The sequence below is a fragment of the Haliotis cracherodii genome, unplaced genomic scaffold (genome assembly GCF_022045235.1).
Source record: "Haliotis cracherodii isolate W230 unplaced genomic scaffold, xgHalCrac1.p SCAF_24, whole genome shotgun sequence".
Lineage (NCBI taxonomy): Eukaryota > Metazoa > Mollusca > Gastropoda > Lepetellida > Haliotidae > Haliotis > Haliotis cracherodii.
In genome coordinates this window covers 5056269-5080424 of record NW_027266280.1, presented here as the reverse complement: position 1 = coordinate 5080424, position 24156 = coordinate 5056269, and the positions used below count along the sequence as shown (strand labels likewise).

At 40.5% G+C, this 24156-nt stretch overlaps 1 protein-coding gene across 1 annotated transcript in view; it reads right to left on the bottom strand.

Annotated features, from left to right (window-relative positions):
* Nucleotides 1-1426: 1426 nt before the first annotated feature.
* LOC139472339 (polycystin-1-like protein 3) overlaps nt 1427-24156 on the bottom strand; it is a 71581-nt gene continuing 48851 nt past the window's right edge. The window contains exons 21-34 of the mRNA XM_071254801.1: nt 22819-22883; nt 22110-22345; nt 20267-20444; nt 19148-19282; nt 13418-13639; nt 11722-11827; nt 10942-11062; nt 9820-9862; nt 9348-9378; nt 7964-8160; nt 7298-7327; nt 4276-4384; nt 3353-3598; nt 1427-1502 (exon numbers count right to left, since the gene is read on the bottom strand). Of these exons, the coding sequence (XP_071110902.1) occupies nt 1480-1502; nt 3353-3598; nt 4276-4384; nt 7298-7327; nt 7964-8160; nt 9348-9378; nt 9820-9862; nt 10942-11062; nt 11722-11827; nt 13418-13639; nt 19148-19282; nt 20267-20444; nt 22110-22345; nt 22819-22883 (1742 nt within the window). The 3' untranslated portion in view covers nt 1427-1479. The remainder of the gene's footprint in view (nt 1503-3352; nt 3599-4275; nt 4385-7297; nt 7328-7963; nt 8161-9347; nt 9379-9819; nt 9863-10941; nt 11063-11721; nt 11828-13417; nt 13640-19147; nt 19283-20266; nt 20445-22109; nt 22346-22818; nt 22884-24156) is intronic.

Below are 24156 nucleotides of genomic sequence, written 5' to 3'. Positions count from 1 at the left end.
GTCTACACATAAGTACGATGGATATTGCTTTTGCTTTAATTGCTTTGAAAATGCATGCAACATATACATAAAATCCATGTCATACATCCATGTCAGAATGATGTGAACTGATTGGTCCACGTGATCTTGATAAAATACTGTGTAATCTCCTATACCCCGCCACGAGCAATGCAGGCTGCACGTGGATATCTGAGAGGCAGAATAAATACCTTTCTCCCCACTTCAATGCAAAAAGCCGCACGCTTTTCTCGAGGCAATAGAAGTCACGTGACATAGCACAAGTTAACCTTTGTTGTTTTCTATCAATTGTGAATTTAAGGAAGAGAATTTATTGATGTCAGCTTCTTTATTACGCACAATGTTTCGGAGTACATTTGTACATGCTAACTCCTTGACATCCATAAATTCTCTTTCGTATGTGTATCACTTCTAAATACCTTTCAAAGACTTAATTCTGAATTGTTGTTAATTCTTTTACAATGTCACATTAAAACATGTCAGTAAGATCATTTCGTTGTAGTAGGACCACGAGGGGTACATGCGGTTTTATGCGTCCCTCGTTAGGTTTTATCCCACTCGACTCCGGCACGTGGTATAAAACCTAACGCTCGACGCATAAAACCCCATGTACCCCTCGTGATCCTGCTACAACCTATAATATGCATGCACGTATGTAAATGTAAAAGACACAACTGTAACAGTAAACGCATATATCACAATATCTTGAAGTGGATGAAGCTGGAGTAACAACGTTAACAACAAACATGATAAAGGTACCACCATCTGTACCCAAAGTCGCTTTGAAATAATTGAGTCAGTGAGTTTGGTTTAACGCCGCTTTTAACAGTATTCCAGTTATATCGCAGCGTGTCAGCTTAATGTGGGAGGAAAGCCCGAAGTGATGCAGGTCTCAGACGTTTACCACTTCGGTGAAACCCACGAGCACGGGTATGGTGCTGACAAACCTAGAAACATAATCGGGGCGAAGCGGGATTCGAACCCACAATCATAGGTTTCTGGCGTGCCCAAGGGACGCAACTCTGCACAGCGAATCGCGGCGCCTTAGACGACTGGGCCACCCGTGGCCCCGCTTTGAAATAACAAAGAGTTGATGCATATGGGACAGACCATGTGATTTGTATTTTTAAAACGAATTTGATATTTTCTTAAATTTTCGCAAAAAAAGATATGGCTCTCCTGAAAATGTGTGTTGTAAAAATACATAATTTCGGCTTCGTTAAAACAAACACAAATGTATGGTTAGAAGCATTGGGCGACAATATAGCTTGTCTCTGACAAATACCCAAGTCTCCACCAACTCTACCTCCAGAATATTCAACGGTTCGTTCCTGATCAAATCCGCATGCATCCAACATATCACAGTTTACAGTAAGTATCATTGTCTTTTGTCCACAATCATATTGCTTTCGTCTTCACTGGGTATCTGGTACTGGACTGGCATCTCCAATTGTCTTGTGGTTACCGGGTAGCTTGCACTTTTTCTGAAAACAAAGCATTAAAAATTAAATTGAAACACCTTTGCATTTGTTGATTACAGACTTTGCAGGCCCTTAGTAACGACGGGTACATTTTTCACCATAGTGTTTCCGGAGGGCGGAAGGTCGATGGTTTGATCACCAAAAGATGTTATAAAGATTATATTTGCGGTTGCCCTTGGAGATCACCTGCCAGCTGGCTCGGAACTAGCATAAGGTTCTGAGCGGGGTATCCATGTTAAACTGCGGTATGGTATCTCTGTGGGCTAGCACTGTCCAAGCAGCCACAGAAAAGTACTGTGAGGGGAAATATAAGCGACAAAACCCTTCCACAGCCACAAGACTTCTCTGATAAAAGCAGAGTCGATTGTACGATTCCGACTGTGTCCTGAGCATGTGTTTATGAATCACTATGAAATATTGATGATACCCGGCGTTCACATGATTGTTTGACCATTATTGAATGATATCAGATCATCGATATGCCTTAAGCTCACGTAAAACTTCGTTTGTGGCCAAATGACCTTGTTTTGACTTTGCCCATCCGAGATTCATATGCATAAAGAAACAGATCACTAACTTCATGCCTAAGTGGCTCAACCCAAAGTACTGCATAAATATTACGAATGAGAAAGTACAGCATTTCACAATCTGTTTTCTAAGTAAACTTCAGATGGCATGTTCCTTATGATTGGTTTGTTTGTTATTTAACGTCGCACTCAGCAATATTCCAGCTATATGACAGCGGTCTGTAAATAATCGAGTCTGGACCAGACAATCCAGTGATTAATATCAAGAGGATCGATCCACGCAATTGTGACCGATGACATGCATCAACCAAGTCCGCGAGCCTGACCACCCGATCCCGTTAGTCGCCTCCTAGGACAAGCATAGTCGCCTGTTACGGCAAGCATGGGTTGCTGAAGATCTATTCTACCCCGGATCTTCACGGGTCTGTTACTAATGAGAAAGTACTGTAACAGCATTTCACAATTTGTTTTCTCAGTAAATTTCAGATGGCATTTGCTTTCATTATTGACAAATTGTCTTGACCCTCTGCAGATAGATATGTAACTGTGTCTGTGGTCACCACGTTTTATAACAAAAACACCATGGATCAAGGAATGAAGTTTGTCCAAAAGTTTGTTTGTGGGAAAGTGGTGCACAAAGAAAACCAAATGTTGTGACACAATTCAACTTGGTTCTTTTTGAGATAGCAAAAAGTCAACAAAACCTTTTTTTAGAATCAACATGATATTAACGTCGCCAATACATTCTGGGAATATAAAAAGGTCCTTTCTTGATTGTATTAAGGATTATGATCAATCTTTGAGGCAGGGATTTGGACCCAGCTATATATCTCTCACCAGAAGCGATGTCGGCTTCGGACTTTTACCCCGACTATTAATATGGCGGTGGTAAATGTAGAAACATAATCAGGGTGAATCTTGAATTCGAACCCATAAACATAGATATCTGGCATGTCTAAGGGGCACAACGCAGCTTCAACGATTGGGCCACCCATGCCTCCCTTCTCTCGAAGAAGACAAACTCGTTGTATAGCTGACCCGTGAAGATCTGGGGTAGAATAAGTCTTCAGCAACTCATGCTTCCTTAAAAGGCGACAATGCGTGACGTAAGAGGGGACAAACGATATCGGCTGGGCAGGCTCGCTGACTTTGCTGATATATGCCATCGTATCCAATTTGAGTGGATCGATGCTCATGATGTCAATCACTAGATTGTCTTGTTCAGACTCGATATTTACAGACCGCCGTCATATAGCTGGAATATTGCTGATCGCGGCGTTAAACAACAAACAAACAAACCTTTGTGGAATTAGTGATTATACTTACTTGCCACCAGGGGAAATCCTGCTTGCACCAGCTTCTCCTGTAAGGTCTTTAAGTTTGAACCAGGGTACAGATTCAACCATTTCATCAACATAACAAAAAGCTTTTCGCTGTTGGTTCTTGCGGCTGCACAATCGATTTGAGTGATCTCTTCTTTTGGAAGGGCCAGCACTACAGCCAGACGACGCCAGGCGCTACACAAGTCGTCGTGGCGAACGGCTGTGTGGAATGCTTTCACCATTTTGGTCCCTTGGAAAGAATATACAAACATAAACATGAATCATTTTTTTTCATGGCACAATATATGTTGTTAGATCAGGTAATGGATACAAGGAGCATGTGGCGCAGTTGTCAATTCGAATCCATGATTCACTAAGATTATTATCCTTATTTAGTCTTCGAATTGGTAAAAGCCTGTGATGCACAGCGTGCCGACGTTTCTTCTTCATCTATAAAGGCTGACGCGCCATGATATAACTGATTTACTATTCCAGGCGTCGTTAAAGCCAAATTACTCACTCACTCTCACCGACGTAGGCGAACTGTGAGAGATCGGAATTGAGTTCGAAAATATTTCTGACCTGTCGTCTACACTTTGTCTGTACAAAGTACCTGGCGGTTTTTAAATACCCGATTATTCAAGCAGGTTGCATAATTATATAAAGCGAAAAACAACCTTTCCTCATCCAATAGAAATCTCTGCATAAGGCCGAGTCGATTGTACGATTCCGATTGTATCATGAGGATGTATTTATGAATCACTATGAAATAGTGATGATACTAGGCATTCGTAAAAAAGGTACCCGTCACAAACACATGCAAAGGCAAGTCAATGGCTTACCTCAACATACCTTGAACAATGTCCTCTACATGTCTACCATAAAACTTTAAGCATAGCGTCATCGGTGTGACAGAATAATAGGTACCTCTCACAGAGTCTGCCATTTCCGTTTTGTAGGCTACTTCCCGGGCCTCGAACCAGTCACTTATATCTGTTCGGCCCAGTGTCCTGATTGCCAGCTTCAAGGAATGTGCCTGTAGTGAATGATGGGATGATGAATAACTCGCCCATTGTAGCCGGTGATCACGACATGACATCTTCACACATTTTCTCATGTTTAAGCCACCACATTTCTGTGATATTCAACCGGATAAGATTCGCCACAAGTCAAAATTATTTATTAAATGTCCAAATAATAATGATAAATAGTCTTTAGTCTTTTTTCAGTAAAATTGAAGGTCCATATTGACGCCTTCGACACTGGTCCAACATTGGTAGAAGAAATACATGATAGTTACAGTAAACTACGTTTATAACGAACACGCTTATAACGAACTGACGGATATAACGAACTTATTTTGTAGTCACGGCCATTTGGTGTATATATGCTGTTTATATGCTTATAACGAACTACGGTTATTACGAACTAAAATTAGTGGTCCCTTTGAGTTCGTTATAACTGTTGTTTACTGTAATTCTTGTCTCTTAAGCTATTACCATAATACATGTGCATGGTCAGGTTTTAACAACATATCATGTTCACTTGTACTTGCCATGGATATATAAAATTTATGAGCAGAAGTAATAACAATAAACTTCCTTGGTATATAATTAGAACAAATATATGTATGTTTATCACATACCATTAAAAATTATACTCATTTTCAGCAAGATTGTTTTCACAGAGGCAATACTGTCTTTCTTCCCTCAGATAATTATAATGTCTGAGTTTTGATTGTAGACAACGAAAAACAGTACATTGACCGACCACTTCAGTAAACACAAACACAAACCTTTGTCACTAGTCACAATGAAATCTATCTGCCTAACTGGCCCGATCATATACAGAGGCGCCATGGACAGGGATGACTGCATGACGAGCAACATTCAAGGTGAATATCGAGTCTTAACGTTGGCCTTATTGTCTATTTAAATATATTGGTCTCCTCGTGTCATCCTGCTTCTAGGCATGCACACAGGGCCATTGTGTATGCTTGTTTGTTTGTTTGTTTGTTTGTTTGTGTAACGTCGTCCTCAGTTAATATTCGAGTCTGGACCACGCAGTCCAGTGATTGGCATCATGAACATCGATCCACGCATTTGGGATACGATGATATGCATCGACCAAGTCAAGCGAGCCTGACCACCCGATCCCGTTAGTCGCAATGTAACAAAGCAACACGTAGCACAATAATCACATGAATGACAACAATAAACCGATCCACAAACGTTATTAACAAATCTGCGATTGATCTCAACTTCTCGGCTACAAAGCGTCAGACGCGATCAGCGAAAGCTGAAAGCAGGTGCTAACAGGTATGTTCTTAGGTTTCCTGAAAGTTTAACCTTTTTATTGATGGGTTGAAGCGATTGACGTACCAGACAGGTATCCTTTACATTATTGATTCATTCCATTAAGTCCCGTCGTCATATAGCTGGAATATTGCTGAGTGCGGCGTTAAACAGCAAACAAACCATTCCATTAAGTCGGTCGACGTTTTCTTTGCTTGATGCGTCAGATGCGACTGTGTTACTTTTAGGCAAATGAGGCTAGAAAATGGCCCTTTGAAGCCATGTTTGCCTCAAGTTCATTTTACAAAAATCGTAAATGTAAAAGGAGTAATTATTTTTGGGATGTGTTTGCGAAATAAATATTTGATTAATTTACATGTTCCTGGATAGCCATTTATTCATTCAGGGTCCAGTGCAAACTCCTAATATTTAACTGTAACAAAATAATATCCTTAAAACTACTTTGTGCTTCATTAATTCATGAGGAAGCACATTTACAGGGAATTTTGTTTTTACAACAATAGAATAGACATGATCGGCCTTAATGAGGTCATGAGTGCACTTACGGATGATGTGGGTGATGAGGGCTCCAGATTGGTTGTCTAGGGCACTGACTGATTTCCATCCAATTTTCAAATTTGATAATGATACAGAAGATAATCCTTCAAAAGTAATATCACAATTCTCTCCGTTGGTAGAAGCGTCTTTGCTCGAGGTTGAATACTTTAACGTGCACAGTGCAATGAACATCGCCGATGTTTTTCTCTGACTTTGGATATTTCAAATATCTACTAATGATTATGACTGATCCCCTTATTGAGATATTACAATAGGAAATTTGAAATTGATAACAAATAACTACAGATCGAAATACAATAGAATACAATAGTATTAGAGTTCATTATTGAAGTACATAACTTAAAGAAACATTTCCTCAGAAATTTATCTTTCATTTCAAACTTTAAAAAACCCATTAAGTGTATTTCTGATTTATACCCAAAAGCAATTAATTCTGTATAGTGTCAGAACTGTCACAGTATATTTGTGTATTATGTTTATGGCATTTACACAAGGATTACAACGTTAGAATTTTAAGCTGATGTCGGATGCTGTTCCCTGCTCTGAGGATACTAATTCATAAATAACGAACATTTTCACAATGTCAAACAATGAAATTATCTCCTCTGGACATTGTGAACGCAATTACTTCGCAATTTTTCAGAATGTGTTATTAGCGAATGCGTAAATAATGAACAATGTCAGATGTGCCTCAACGTCACCTCAGATTGACCGAGTGGGCGTGGCTTAAGCTGGAGGCGGAGCCTAGTGGATCGGTGTATTATAATTGGAAGATACATTTTGACAGACAATATGGACATGCACATACATGTAGTTGCACCATGTACTTATGTTCATGATATGTATACGAGGTTTTATAGATAATGTTTTATAGAAATGTGACACATGTGATAAGGAAAGTGACTAAAGCAACAATTTCCAAGTGCCAGTATATACACCGTTGAACACACAAAATATAACGCAAGCAAATGCTGAATAATTATAACAACAGTTAAAACATGTCAGGTTGTATTTCAAGCAGATTTACAACAGAGGGAACATACGATTCAATAACAAAACAAACAAACAAACAAAACCTGTTGGACGGGAACCTCTTGAGATTTGACCTAGTAATAGTGAAATATATCATAATGACTCTCAAGTGAAAAAAGTTATACCTCTATATGTTCAAAATCCATGTGCATCCAGTGATTGACATCATGAGCATCGATCCACGCAATTGGGACCGATGACATGCGTCAACCGAGTCAGCGAGCCTGACCACCCGACTAAAAGGATAGGGTGTCAGGCTCGCTGACTTGGTTAATGCATGTCATCTGTACCAATTGCGTGGATCGATGCTCATGATGTCATTCACTCGATGGTCTGGTCCAGACTCGATTATTTACAGATCGCCGTCATATAGCTTGAATATTGCTGAGAGCGGCGTAAAACAACAAATAAACAAAACAAACAAAATCCATATGATTGGTTTTTACATACTGTAAACATCATTTGACAGATTATGACGAGTAGGGTGACATTAATCAACTATGATGTCCCCATTGTTTTCTTTGAAATAGCAGGGGGAGATTTGAAATCTGAAGTCGGCAGATAACTTCTTGGTAACAAAATCGAAAACTCAAAATTATGAATAACTGACCATTTATTCCACATTATTGATCCGGACAAAACTTAGTCTCTTGAGAGCTCACATACATTCAATGACAACTCACACGCACAAAGTTATTCACAAGCCCTACCTTGTCCGCTGCCACAGGTATCTGTTTAAACCACATTGACAGCATATGGCAACCTATTTCGCTCTGTGTTTTCACTTCGTGGTCAGATGCCATCTTGGTTATTTGAGCATATGAAAAGCCGAGGGATGACGCCAGCGCTGTCCAATCCCTATCAACCAGTTGTGAGAGTCGAACCAGGAAGTCATGGTTTATAAGTTCTGGGAATACATAGTGAAACATATTTTGTTGATGCACGTCAAAATGTAGCAATAAATACTCGACCAGAAGACACCAGTCTGTGTATTCTTTACAGAAGGCATGTTTAATTACATAAATAGTCGGGAGTTAAGTGTCTGTTTCAACGCTTGGAAATACACGTATACACTTTGGTTCCAGACATTGTGTTTACGCTAAATACATTGTCTTTCAGACCATGTCAAGTGTATGTCTTTCAATTTGCAAAACCTTAAGATAAATTGTTATTTGAATACACAATGCCTTTTAGAAAGTGGTCAAATGTAACAAATGTTTTAACTTGGATAACACTTTGTTAGAAAAGTACAAATTCAAGTACTTTTTGGTTGAGTCGCATCCAGAATTCGAACCCCCGTTCTCGCCAGCACACTAAGTCAGTGCCTGTTGGCGATAAGGTGCCTCACTCTGCCTCGCTGTGCTTCACTCTGAGAGGGTGGGTCCGGAATCGCCCCATGGACAAGATTACCCGAGAAGATCCGGGGTAGAATAGGTCTTCGGCAACCCATGCTTGTCGTAAGAGGAGACTAACGGGGTCGGGTGGTCAGTTTCACTGACTTGGTGGATGCATGTCATCGTAGCCCAATTGCGTAGATCGATACTCATGATATCAATAACTTGATTGTCTGGTCCAGACTCTATTATTTACAGACCGCTGTCATATAGCTAGAATATTGCTGAGTGCAGCGTTAAACAACAACCAAACAAACGAAACAAACATGGACCAGATACTTCAGACAGCATAATTAAATCAACTCATCAAATCTCAATCATTGTTAAGGTTCATAGATCACAAAATTTAAACCTCTATGTTAACATTATACAACTGATTTAGTTATGATAACCATATGGTTTTATCTCCAAATGATTTGGAACCAAGTTGTCCAGTATAATGTCACATAATCCATGTTAGGACATTGATTTGAAAGGCACATATAACAATCTGGTTTTGAGCAACTGACGACGTTGTGGACACACTGACACACACTGTTAAAGGGACTTCCCTGCTATTCGGGTTGGATGCAAGGTACAATAATAATAGAAAATGATCCATCATAGTCGAAATCGCACAATGGACCCTTGTTTTAGTATATTTTTCTGATGAACATGGAAAAGGTTTTGTCGCTTTTATTTGTATGTAGGACAAACTTACCTGACGGTTTCCCTCCGTGGACACGTTTTATCTGTAAAGAGATATATATTGTATGTCGACATGTTTAGAGACACATTGTATGTCGACATGTTTAGAGATACATTGTATGATGACATGTTTAGAGATATATTATATGTCGACATGTTTAGTGATATATTGTATGTCGACAGGTTTAGAGATATATTGTATGTCAACATGTTTAGAGATACATTTATGTCGAATGGACCCAAACCTACAATGTTCCTAACTGGATGAATCAAACTCGTATATCGCTCAAATTCGCTCACGCGTTGTGTTTGGAATGAATTTGGAGCTATAGTGAGGTCACTGATTATTCATAAGAAAATGTCCAGCGTCGGTTCAGCAGAACGGACGTCCATCACGTTTGACCTACTCTCGTCATTAATGTTTAACCATGAACAGCGGCAGTTTCCGATCAGTTGGCCCTACTATAGACGAGGAATCAACTTACCCATTGAAGCTCAGACACCTTCGGGCAAAATGATATCCGTATGCTGGAAATGTATGGAAAGAACACTTAAAATGAATGTATTCTGTATTGGCGCCATCAATGAGATAGAAATGTAATTGTTAGCCTTCCAGGGTCATAAAGGCACTATGGGTTGTATACTCCCCTGGGAGCTGAGATTGAAAGTCGTGTGCACACGTCTTTATTGCCCAAGCTAATCATAGTGCACTTTTAGCATGCTATCTATCATGGACTAAAAATAATATTATTATATAAATATGTACGTGTCTTTGCGTGGCTATGTTTCCCATAAGTTATGAAATAAATATTTAATTATAAGAATAGGTCCTATACCTTCCATAACAAAAAATGAATCTGACCAAACTTCAAACAGCATATTAAAATAGTATCATATTTAATAACTGAATCAGCATGTATATATATATATCAATTTTCTTGAAGTATGAACCACAGGGGCCCGTAACGCGAAAAAATAGTAACTGCAAGATATATGGTCACACCCAGTGTCTACCCAGTATACCGTATAAAAGGTTAAAGGATGTGACGAGGCCAGTTCACTTAGTTCGTTCGAGGAGGTATTCAACAATGCATCATACATATTCTGATACATCTATTTAATAATACTATTTTATGATGCTGTTTGGTGAGCTTCGTTGGGTGCTATAGAAGCTAAAGTACCTGGGCCCACTTGCACAAAGCGATCTTAGCGCTAAGATGATAGTAACTCCCATACTTTAACATAGGCTTACAATAGTTGTAGTGCCAAGATCACTTTGTGCAAGTGGGTCCTGTTCTTATAGACAGTTGGTACATCTGTGCACGAATGTGTATATTGCTCAGCCCCAATGTCCTGTTGGTTTTTTGTTCTGGCAAAAGAACGTATATACCGTGTTTAATGGTGGCTTAAAATGAAACAAACAAGAAATGTATTTTCGAAGGTGTCGTGTTTGACACTGTTGTCAGTGTTGTGTTTTGAACCTTAGATTTGCTGTGTTTTTGCTTCCGTTTGCAGCCTATACACTTTCTGATAATGTTGTAATATTTTGTTCAATTCTGATTTTCAAGTGAATACTTTGTTCAGCCCCTCAGTTTAGTTTGACCTACCCTGCTGGACCAACATATGCCTGGAATATCACCATAGAGCGCTCCACCGCTATCTGTGTCGGGGCCTTCCACCACTGGTTGTCGGAAGTGCTGCTCAGAACAAGCCAGGCGGACTCAGGATCTGACGAGAAATATTTACGTTACCACAACTTATTGAAAGATATACAGTATCGCGTGAACATTCATCATTTACACTTTGGTATTTCTGGTCAGTCGTCTAAGGAGCACATTTCGCTGTGTAACGTTGCGTCCCTCCGACACAACCGAGACGTTTCATGGGTTCGAATCCCGTTTCGCCCCGATTGTGTTTCAAGGTTTCTCAGCACAATGCCCGGGCTCCTGGGATTCACACCAAAGTGGTAAACGTCTGCATTACTTCGGGCTTTCCTCCCATATTAGACCAGCCGTGTAATACTTTTAAAACCAACTCACTCGCTCACTTACTCACTCATTCACCCAAACCCACAGACTCACTCACTCAGGTGAGAGTGGGCGAATGGAAATTACTCATTAACTGGTGGAGTACCCGAATTTTTCCAACTGTTCGATCATTATGATCAGGGCCAATTTGCACAAAGCGATCTTAGCCCTAAGATGATCGTAACGCCTATACTTTACACAAGCTTACAATAGTGGTAGCGCTAAGATCGCTTTGTGCAAATGGGCCCAGGACTTGGAAACATCGAAATGTACAGACAATGTTTCCATTACAATGTATTCCTCAATAGTCGTCATACCATTTCATTAGTTACCATAACTATTAACAAAGTAAATACTTACTGTATTCATAGTTGTCTGACAGAAATGGAATCTCCACCTTGACAGGACACATGAGGTTCCCCTCGGGGATCATCTGAACAATGGGGACGGGAGGCCGTGGTATCAGCTGTGTGTGGGGAACAGGAAGGTGAACATGTCACGAACAACTACGGTAGATTTTGTTTGATTGTTTGCTTGTCGTTTAACGCAACATTCCAACTATATGACGGCGGTCTGTAAATAATCGAGTCTGGACCAGACAATCCAGTGATCGATATCATGAGCATCAATCCACGGATACGATGACATGCATCAACGACAAGCATAATCGCCTTTTATGACAAGCATGGGACCTATTCTTTCTCGGATCTTTACGGGTTCGATTCCGGAGCACAGAATATCCCCTGTACCTCATATGTACAATGTACACAATTACTCGGTCTGGCTGTCCCTTTTCTTCATTTTGTTTACGGAATATATTCGAAACAATACCATGATCTAATTAAATACAAAAACAGAAAATGAGATTGGTGTTTGGGGAAAATGTTCTGCTTCAATAAGCGTTGTGTGGATCAAAGCGGACGGGGATAAAAGGCAGTCCAACTTTGGAGATTTTTCTTAAGGGACAAAAGAGGCGACAGGATCATTATCTTGCATTGTTTCATTCATCTAGGCAAACATGTAGGTCGACTGATTCGACATTTATTTATACTGACCACCTAACCTTATCATGACTTTGTTCATTTATAGCTCCTACAAATCTGTATTGATACAGAATCTGACGGATAAATTCGTCGTGCCGAGTTGCGCCCCGTAGCCGTGCCATGATCCTGTGACCGTGCATTCAGATCTCAGATTCTCCCTGCTCCCTTGGTTTCCCAGCACTACAGTCGTGCTCCTGAGTCTCACCAATGTAATAAACGTCAGCAATATGCTTTGTTTGTTTGTTTGTTTGTTTGTTTGTTTAACGCCGCACTCAGCAATATCCCAGCTATGTGACGACGGTCTGAAAATAATCGAGTCTAGACCAGACAATCCAGTGATTGATATCATGAGCATCGATCCACGCAATTGGGATCGATGACGTGCATCAACCAAGTCAGCGAGCCTGACCACCCAATCCCAGTAGGCGCCTCTAACGACAAGCATAGACGCCTTTTACGGCAAGCACGGGTTGCTGAAGATCTATTCTACCCCGGATCTTCACGGGTCCCAAGATATGTATCAGGATATTTTTTTCTCTCACACGAGACAGCTTCCTGGGTCTAGTGGTAGCGCGTCCGCCTGGACAACGGAAGGTCCGAGGTTGGATTCCCGGCCGCTTCATACCAAAAGTTGTTACCCTGTCTGGCGCTTGGCATTAAGGGGCTAAAACTGATCGGTTCGGAGTCTGTATACTGTGTCTGAGTGGGGTATTCATGTTAAAACTGCGGCATGGTATCTCAGTGTGCTAACACTATAAATCAGCATCAGTCTGGACTAGTACAAGCAGCCACACACACATGCATGCACGTCGCTATTTAATTGCACTAATCTTGACGAAACGTTTAACTCCATTTCACCTCATCTTCTCACATCAAGCTGACATATCGTCATTTAACTGAAATATTGCTCAATGCGGCCTTCGAGTGAAGTCACCCCCATCCTGGTATCGCATCCCCTCTACAATAGAGATTACTTCAGATACCTTGGTGATTACTGTGTAAGAAACACTAACCTTAATCGTCACATCACAGGGGGCATTTACACATCCTCGCTCATAGAAGAACCTTGACCTTGACTCAAACGGAAGTGAAAACTCGCCACCAGATGGCGTAACGGACTGAACGAAAGCTTTCGGCTCCGAGACACATGCAATGTAATCTGGAAGAGTGTCGCTTAAACAAGCAACCATGAGTCCTTCACCTCCATTTCCAGAATCCTGAAAATGAAATTCAAACTGCAACAAAGTATTCAAGCAAAGTAATTGATTTACATCCTCTCACTTGAACTCCTTCAACGGTATAATGGCTTGATAATTTGAATCTAGTAAAATTTGAAACAAATGTTATATTTAGGATAACACTTCCTTAGTACAAATCTTAGTACTTTTGGGGGTTGAATCCCATCTGTGATACGAACCCACGCTCTCAGAGTGAAGCACCAAATCGCAACCACACAAAGTCAACAATCTAACCCACTCAGACCTCGTGGCTTCCATAACTGGTAGTTTAGATCACGTACTTTGCGTTCTCCTCTGACAAATGTACATTTGTGCGGCCCCCATATTACATTTGTAACGTTTGATCACTTTCTAAATGGCATTGTGTATTCATAGTTAAATCTGAGTTTTTAAAAAGAAGCATTAACTAATTTCATTGATGCTTAGTTGTGTTTCCAAACACAACACTTCTTCATGCACGTGCCAATCACGTGTGCTGCATGTATTTATACGACCTTGAGTAGAAACACAGTAAACTACGGATATAACGAACTCAAAGGGACATTTTATTTTAGTTCGTTATAACCGTAGTTCGTTATAAGCATATGTAGAGCATAACTACAGCAAATAGTCGGGACAAAAAAGTAAGTTCGCTATATCCATCAGTTCGTTATAAGCGTGTTCGTAACAAACGTAGTTTATTGTACATGAATACTTGGAAAAGGCATGTCGCAACTCAGTTGCATGGTTTCCATGGTTTCCATGGGATTGTTAAAGTGTGTATGTATTGACAAGACAACCGAGGGAGAAAATCCCATGACTGACACAAAATGAACGCGAGTGGGCCTCTGGTTATACCACGTTTTAATGTTTCAATTCACACGATGACAGGAACCACCTATGAAGTTCCTCGGAAAGGTAGAACAAGTGCAAGCCGTTATCGTTTCTCAAGTCCTGCTAGTTTGCCTCGACGAAATGATCTCTGTGACCAGACCATACAGAACAGACAAGAAGCTCACAACATCAGAGCTCGAACATCAGTAAAGCGACTCATTCTGTGACCCCGCCACAAACAAGTACGTTTCCATTGGTCACGTCAACATCTGGACATATATTTATTATTCACCCGTGAAGAGATCACCCGCTTGATAACAATACGCCTTTATTAAACAGTGCTTTTATAACAACACGTGAGAAAGGGGATATTTTTGCAATCAGCTGGTATTTCGAAGGTGGCGTTGTTAGCACTGGAGCAACTGCACTCTGCAATGTCATCTCTACTCCTAGACGGATAGACCCGTGAAGATCCGGGTAGAATAGGTCTTCAGCATCCCATGCTTGCCATAAAAGGCGACTATGATTGTCTTAAGAGGAGCCTAGCGGGATCGGATAGTCCGGCACGCTGACTTGGTCGATGCATGTCATCGATCCAGACTGGATTTTTTACATTGTATAAATATATTATATTGCTGAGTGGGGCGTTAATCAACAAACCAAAAACCTAGACGGATAATGTATTCCCGTTTTCAAACAACACCGGAGACGCAAAGACACACAACGCATGCATTTCAAAAATGGATTATTGACCTATAGTTTACGCGAATATGTCAGGTCCGTTAGTTTTTGCAGCTGCCTGTGATTTAAGGTAGGACTACGTTTGAAATAGCGAGTGTATACGGACTCTCATTTTTGTTTGGTGTTGTGCAAGTATCGTGGCATTATAACGGTTTACAGCATAACTAAGAATCAAAACACTCCGTCGAAAGGTCATCACAACATTCATCGCAGCGTCTGCTTGCGACCTTGAACTTCGTGTTGTAAATGAGAGTAGCGCCCCTTGGAACGAAGGACAGTCGTTAGAAGTGTCCTCATGGCAACCGATGCAATCTCGTGTTGTGAATCATTCGTGCTCCGCTGGTGTAGATTGACGGTAATCACAACCCATTTCATAAAAGACATCTGCTGACTCGCATGAAAACACACATCCGTCGTGACATGCCTCGATGAGTCGCTCGTCTTGCAGACTCCACTCAAACACACTGCACCGAGATTGCGCACGTTATTTTGCCAAGTCGCATCTAAAGAGAACAATGGTGGAATCATAACTGCGAATGTTGTATTCATACGCCACCCTTACACCCACAGACCCGTGTACATCCGGGTTAGAATTGGGCTTCAGCGACCCGCTTGTCGTAAGAGGCGACCATATCCACAGACCCGTGTACATCCGGGTTAGAATTGGGCTTCAGCGACCCGCTTGTCGTAAGAGGCGACCATACCCACAGACCCGTGTACATCCGGGTTAGAATTGGGCTTCAGCGACCCGCTTGTCGTAAGAGGCGACTAATGGGATCGGGTTGTCAGGTTTGCTGACTCGGTGCTCATGATTTCAATCGCTGGGTTGTCTGGTCCAAACTTGATTATTTACAGACTGCCGTCATATAGGTGGAATAATGCAGATTGCGGCGTTAAACAACAAACAAAACAAACAAAAACATCCATTTCCAGCTCTAAATTTCGACTGAGCAAAGTTCAAGTAAGTAATATATAAATTACTACACTCATCGCGGGTAGTTACCGTGTGTATACAACTCGTGTATTTCCAAAGGTATCTAACGATTTCGTTAGCAACATACTCTCATTGTTATAAAAGAAAACGGTATCTGATGAGAACTTGTTTAGTAGTCACTATTTATGTGATCAATTTAATCTCTGCGTGATTGATGGTAACGTGGATGCATTTTGTTACGTAACTGGACAAGTTGAGAGGAGGAAGTATCCAGACAGCAGACATTTCAGGGCGTGCTGCTCGGACCTTCACGTTCTTGATGGTAACTTGATAGATGTTCGGGGTTATTCGCTCAGAATAATTTCAACGTTACACCGCGGTCTGTGTGTTCACTGGTTTGAAAACCCATGGCGTGAGCGTGGTTGCCGTAAATAGTGACGTTCACAAACCGCAAGCAATTGCAACGGGCTCCTGTTAAAGAATCTGATCTTAGTGTATTTTTCAAGCTCGTTTTAACATAAATAAGAGATACGCTTCTAGAATTTGTACTGTCCTTTGATGGCAGGCTTTAAGAAAACAAATGCACTTCTTTGTACATGTCTGGTCACACAAATAACTGAAACACTTTTTAATTTTGATCAGGATCTTTAATTGGGGACTGTTTATATCCCACCCGAAGGATCAAAGTATATTACAAACGATATGTTTTATGAAATTGAGCAATCAATCATTAATCTTATGACAAAAAGTGAGTATGTCATTTTCATTGGGGACTTTGATGCCCGGACAAATAATCTATGCGAGTACGAAATTCTTGACGAATACATAATTGAAGAATTTTTATGAATTAAGATCAGGACTTAACCCTGAATCTGTGCTCGATGAACTTGGGTTGCCACGCGTGAGAGCAACACAGGACAAAACAAGAAAAAATAACTTTGGCTTTAAACTTATTGAAATCTGTAAAAAATGAAATATGTTTATTGGTAATTGCAGGCTAGGAAAAAATAAAATGATAGGTAAAACAACCTGTATGGATAACAGTGTTATCGACTATGTTATTATATCGCAAATGTGCCTTCCGCACTTTTCTGATTTTAATATAATTGACTACTCACCCGTCTACTCAGACGTGCACTGCCCTCTCACCTTTACATTTAGCGCAGTCAAACCTCCTGTAAGAAATCCAGTAAAGGCCTACCATGCATCTATACAAATACCACTAACAAACCCAAACATTACAACCTTGATAAATCGGATATATACGAAAAGAGTATACATGTTGAACAGACAAAAAAAATGATGAAAACTGTGCACGAAGCACAGACAGGTCACGGCGACCCGTCGAGTTAAACAGACTCGCGAATGAAATTGCGCACGTGCTTGTTAACGCTGCACATTTGAAGAAAGATAAACCTTGTCGTATAAACGATCGCGTAAGAAATTTAATAAAGCAAAACGGCGTCTTAAAAAATCGAAAACAGAATTTAATAAATTGGCATATCACCAAAAAGCAAAGGCTTACAAGAAATGTATGGATAGGAATATACGTAAATATAAAGACAATTTAAATAAGACTTTTCGCCAAAATCTTCACCACTCTCCTAAACTTATTTAGAAAATCCTAACAAAATGTAAGAAAGAATCAAATCCGAGAGCTCCTGATATTAATTCCTTCTATAAAAAAAACTTGATTAAAAAAATCCATGATTCTGAAGAAAGTTTAAAAGCTGCAAAAAAACTTAAAAGAAATAAGGCCTCCGTGCTAGATTATGTCGAGAATGATCATATAATAGATAGCATTGGAGTCCTTGCCCCACCATATTTGGAATATTTCCTCTCATGTGGTGTAATCCCTGAAACGTGGCTGTAGGGAATTATAAAACCCATCTTAAAAAATAAAGGTGATCCATTTGATTCAAACGCGTATAGGCCTATTACGATATTTAGCTGTTTCGGAAAACTATTCACCAGTATCCTAAACGAACGACTGACAAAATTTCTAGATGCCAATAATATCCTAACTCCAACACAGTCGGGTTTTAGGAAACAATTTCAAACTGCGGATAATATATTCGTTATCCATTCGTTGATGCATATTTTGAAACTGTCAAAAAAACCTTTATTGTGCGTGCATAGATTTTACAAAGGCATTTGATACTGTCTAGAGAGAAGGACTGTGGTCTAAAATGCAAAACATTGGAATTGAGGGCCGATTTCTACCTTTAGTTAAAAATATGTACAGTAATATTAAATCAGCGGTAAAATCAAATAATGCAGAATCGGAGTATTTCTCTTGTCAATCCGGTGTCAGACAGGGTGAAAATCTATCACCACTACTGTTTTCAATATTTTTTAAATGATCTTGAACCGTATCTTACAAAACAAGGATGCCAAGGGATCTAATTGATTGTATATCAGGAAATGACATCACAGTATGGTTACATATTTTAGTATTACTCCATGCAGACGATACGGTCATAAATAGCGAAAGCCAATCTGGATTACAAAAATCATTAGATTCCTTTAATCAATATTGCTTAAAATGGAGCTAAATGTTAATATGTCAAAAACAAAAATAATAATCTTTGAAGGGGGTCCAGCCAAATCAACTAATCAATATGATATATTGGGGGAAAGATACTGGCACGTCATACCGACTATTTGTGTTACACAAGAAGTTGACTCTACTATTTGCAGTAACAGGGTGTATCGGAATCTGAGGTCGATTTCAATGCCGGACGTTTTATCTGAAATACGATATAGTCCGATCTGAGTGTCTGTATTTTCATTTTTGCCTGAGTATAATTCCTAAACCAAGTCTTAGGCTTATGGCCCTGAACTACAATCGTCAGTTTAACAAAGCAAAAACTTGCAAGGAAACCCATACTATGAAGTCTATAAACACTAAATACCTCTGTAAAAAATAAATTATTATCGTTATTCGTAAAAAACACACAATTAAGTGATAACGATATTGATAGATATTTGAATAGGATAAAATGCGTATTACTTACACAGGGTTTTGCAGTAGTGGTTGTTGTCTTGATGAACTTCCACTTCTTGGAGTGTTCTGACCGAATGGCGATAATGGCGTCTTCATATGGATGGGGATCTTTGGCAATAAGGAACTGCAGATTTACGCGCTGCTTCTGTTGAAGAACAATGTCATGAAACGATGTAAAATCCTGTTTTGTCAGTTATTCAGTATTGCAGTCGGAGGTCATAAACACCGAAACAATAGTTGTCAGAATTGGTGTCCAGATGTCGCTCCAGAATCGCCTAACTGTGCCCAAAAGCTAAAGATTTAGTTTCTTGATTCTCCCCAGAAACAATATTTGCCCAGAATGTTGTCGTTTTAGTGACAACGCCAGGTTTGGTGGTCACCCCGGGTTCGTAGTTCGCACCACCTTGAACTGAACTACTGCGGCTCGACATCAATTGTCCCGTGGCAAAGAAGTCGTAAAAGGTGACTATGCTTGACGTAAAAGGCGACTAACGGGATCGGGTGGTCAGGCTCGCTGACTTGGTTGATGCATGTCATCGATCCAAATTGCGTGGATCGATGCTCATGATATTAATCACTTGATTGTCTGGTCCAGACTCGATTATTTACAGACCGCCGTCATATAGCTGGAATATTGCTGAGTGCGGCAGAAAACAACAAACCAACCAACAACCAACGTTACACTGTAGGGATACAATGACCCTCTGTTAATCCTGAAATTCTGTGTGCTCACAGAAATCGTCCCAATTCGTATATTTCAGTATCAACGATCCAAATGTTCTAGTCTACCCATAGGCATCCCATGAATTATGATATGCAGTCATTTCAATACGATCGGGTGGTGGGTAGCCTTGTGATTAAAATGTTCGCCCGCCTCGTCAAAGGTCGGGTTCGAATCCCTAAATGGGTACTATATGTGAAGCTGATTTCTGTTGTCCCCGCTGTATTGATGAAATATTGCCAAAAGCGGCGTAAAACCATACTCATTCGCTTACATTGATATGCAAATAATAATGATTGTAATATCTGCAATATAAGACGGCTCGGCATATACAATGGTGCTTCAATATAGTGTATAAAGGCAGATTGTTGAAGCACTGCAAACGGTTGTAACCACACATTTCCTCACCACAAGCCCCATTGAGGACTGACACTTGTAGACTTTTCCATAGAGAGTGCGCATGCCCATTATAAGAGCGCCCGTTTCCGTGTTTGTGACGTCACATACTTCCACATCCTCGGCTGTTGTGGGGGACGTTGATGTTATTTGAAACATCATGCATGCTCTGCCCGTCGTGTCATCGACGCTGCAATATAATGTATAATTGCAATTAATAGTACCAGAATCTGTTAATCGTGGGTTCAAAACCACAATTCGTATTGAGTATGATCCAGAAGTTGAATACGTCTGAAGACGTCTGCCTCATTCCAGTGTTCCATGCCGCAAAACACCCGGCAGTCAAAAATGAAGACGTATTTCATATTTCGGTACAGAACAAATAAAACCGCTATGCCTAAGAAAAAAGTATTTGTTCAACAATGTTTAAAATGATGTATTTTGCCATTACAATACAGTAAACTACGGTTATAACGAACACGCTTATAACAAACTGACGGCTATAACGATCTTACGTTTTGGTCCCGACTATTTGCTTTAGTTATGCTGTATATATGCTTATAACGAACTACGGTTATAACGAACTAAAATTAGTAGTCCCTTTGAGTTCGTTATAACCGTACTTTACTGTACCTGTAGACTGTTGTTTACATGTACATGGGCCTCGCGACGGCCTTCCTATTGAATAAAGTATTGATTGATATTGTTTCAGTGAACCATTTATACAATACTTATTTTCACCGCTATTTTGCCTCTTACGTCCAGTGGAATCTGTTTGGGAGGATAATCGAGACTGGTTATTCCCTGGCATTGACGTTCCGTATTTATAATTATGGAAATGGTTCTGTCGCCCTTATTGTAACACTGCATGTGACCCAAGTAATTCGATTGAAGTTGGAATAGAAACACTTCTTCCCATTTTCTGAAATTCGAAGACATATAACAAGATGACAGGGGAGGCGGAATTCACCGGATACTTGATAGGAAGTTTCCAGGTTTCCTCGAATCGACATTCCGAACGGCAACACAGCATAGTTTGTAATAATTCAAATCATAATGCAATTTGCTTTGCACAAATGCCTCCCAAGGGCCTGCCAGAAATAATCGTGGGTTCGAATCCAAGAATTCACACTGATTTTGTTTCCAGGTTTGTCAGAACCATTCCGTGCTCGTGGGTTTCAAGAAAGAGGTTAACGTCTAAGACCTGCATATCTTAGGGCTTTCCTTCCACTTCAAGCTGACAAGACGTGGTATAACTAAAATATATATTTCAAACCAGTGCTAGGACAGGGGTGGTCCAGTCTTCAAAGGCGCCGAAATTGCGTCCCTTAGGAACTCCAGAAACCTATGATTGTGGTTCGAATCCGGCGTCGCCGCAAGTATGTTTCTAGGTTTGTCCGCACCATACCCGTGCTCGTGTGATTCACCGAAGTAGTTAACGTCCTAGACCTGGATTACTTCGGGCTTTGCTCCCACATTAATCCGACACCCACTCACTCACAATATACATAATTCACAGTGTAAAAGGCGACTATGCTTGTCGTAAGAGGTATTGCTACCGCGCGGTATGAGGCTACAACACACAATATATCATAGTCTTCAGTAACCCAAGCTTGCTGTGAAAGGCGACTATACTTGTCGTAAGAGGCGACTAACGAGATCGGGTGGTCAGGCTCCCTGACTTGGTTTGATGCATGTCATCGTATCCCAATTGCGTGGATCGATGCCCGTGATATTAATCACTGGATTGTCTGGTGACTCGATTATTTACAGACCGCCGTCATATGGGTGGAATATTGCTGAGTGCGGCGTTAAACAACAAACTAACCAGCCAACCATAATTCACAGTATTTACCTGAGCGTCACTTGGGCCTTCTCTGGAACCGGTGTCTTGTCCTCTTCAGACGTCAGTCTACGGACGGTGTCCTGCAGGTGACTGAGCTCTTGTTTGACGATAAACACTTCCTCTTCCGTCTGCCTGATACGCGACTGTGCAGTGTTGAGCTCCACCATAGCTCTGTTCGCGATAGATCGGGCAAGAAGTATGTCAGCATCATTGCTGTTGGTAATCGTCATCATCATCTTGTCGAGCTGGTGTCAAAGAGGGTATATTATATTGTTAGTATATTATCCTCAAGAACAAACAAGATCAAAATTTAATGTATCTGGTTTGACATCATACTAAATTAAATGACTACTGAGAGCGCATGGATAAAGATGTATTTTATTTATTTTTTAAGAGTACCACAGGGCACTCGTAAAGCTTTACCCATTGGGGTTTAAGTGGAATTTAAGAATGGGAGCGCGTTTTTGCCTTTTACGCCCAATGGAATCTCTTTTGTCGGGTAATCGAGACTTGTTATTCTCTGGCGTTGACGTTATATTTGATTGTTTGTTGTTTAACACCTATTCTACCCCGGATCTTCACAGGTAGTTATATTTTTATAAGACATTCATACATATTTCAAGTATATGTATATATGTATGCAACAGTGTAAACATCTAAACGTATGCAATAAGGCGTGTGTATCGCCATTTGACCAACTAAATACATATGACTGTACCTTGCTGTTGATCTCGTATGTATTTTCACCCATGGATATACCATCCTCGACACACTGCCTTGATACTTTAGAACAGAAAATGAGACACAATAATATCCTATGACCATAAACAATTATATTCATTCTTTAAACATGGTTGGAACAAAACCTACACAACATCCAATCACAACAATAAGATATGTTCATGTTTTGTTTGTTTGTATAACGCTGCGCTCAGCAATATTCCAGCTCTATGACGGCGGTCTTAAAATAATCGAGTCTGGACCAGGCAATCCAGTGATTGACATCATGAGCATCGATCTATGCAATTGGGATATGATGACATGCATCAACCAAGTCAGTGAGCTTGACCAACCGATCCCGTTAGTCGCCTCTTACGACGAGCATAGTAGCCTTTCACAGCAAGCATGGGTTACTGAAGACCTATTCTACCATAATCTTCACGGATAGATTATGTTTTGTAGCCTCATACCGCACGGTAGCAATAGCATGAATAATGACTCGACCAGTAATGGCGGCATGCGCCTGAACGTCTATATAAAAGTCAATACATTTTAATTTAATGGTTGCTGTTAAATGAAAATTGTGGTGAGATAGTGAATGTCATTGCTCTGAGTACCATTACAATAATGCCATGGTAGTGGTATTCAGAAACGATATGGCGAGCGATGAATGTCAAGTTAAATAAGTACGACATACATTATTCTATAACTATGCTATTCTTTCACGGGATTCTCATGGGACAGGGGCTGGGTAACCTAATGGAAAAAACGTTCGCTCGTCACGCTGATTCGGTTCACCACATTGGCACAATTTGTGAAGCCTCTTTCTGGTGTCCCCCGCCGCGATATTGCTGGAATATTGCTAACAGTCGCGTAAAACCATACTCACTCACTGACTGTGCCACCTTACGGGACATATGGCATTCTGCAAGGCTTAACATGAAAAGGACATGCAAGCAAATATAAAACAGGCATTTAACCTCGCCGGGTATCCGGGTCAGAAGGGATATTGTCGAGCGAAGCTACCATACAGAATCATTCTCAAACGATTCTTTTCGTACAATTCCCCTGTATATAACCATTGATTTGTCAGTACAATCCCGCGCTCGTTTGTTGGATGCTTAATCGCTGCATCGCTGCATCCATCTGGGCTTTCCTCCTACATTGAACTAGCACGCAGTGATCATAACATAGCTGAATTCTTTTCAACCCCGCGGTTCACCCAACTTACACACGTACTCCAGCAAAGAACCTTTCCCTGGTTAGAATTTGTCTTCAGCAACTCATGCAAGCCGTGAAAGACGACTATGCTTGTCATAAAAGACGACTAATGGGT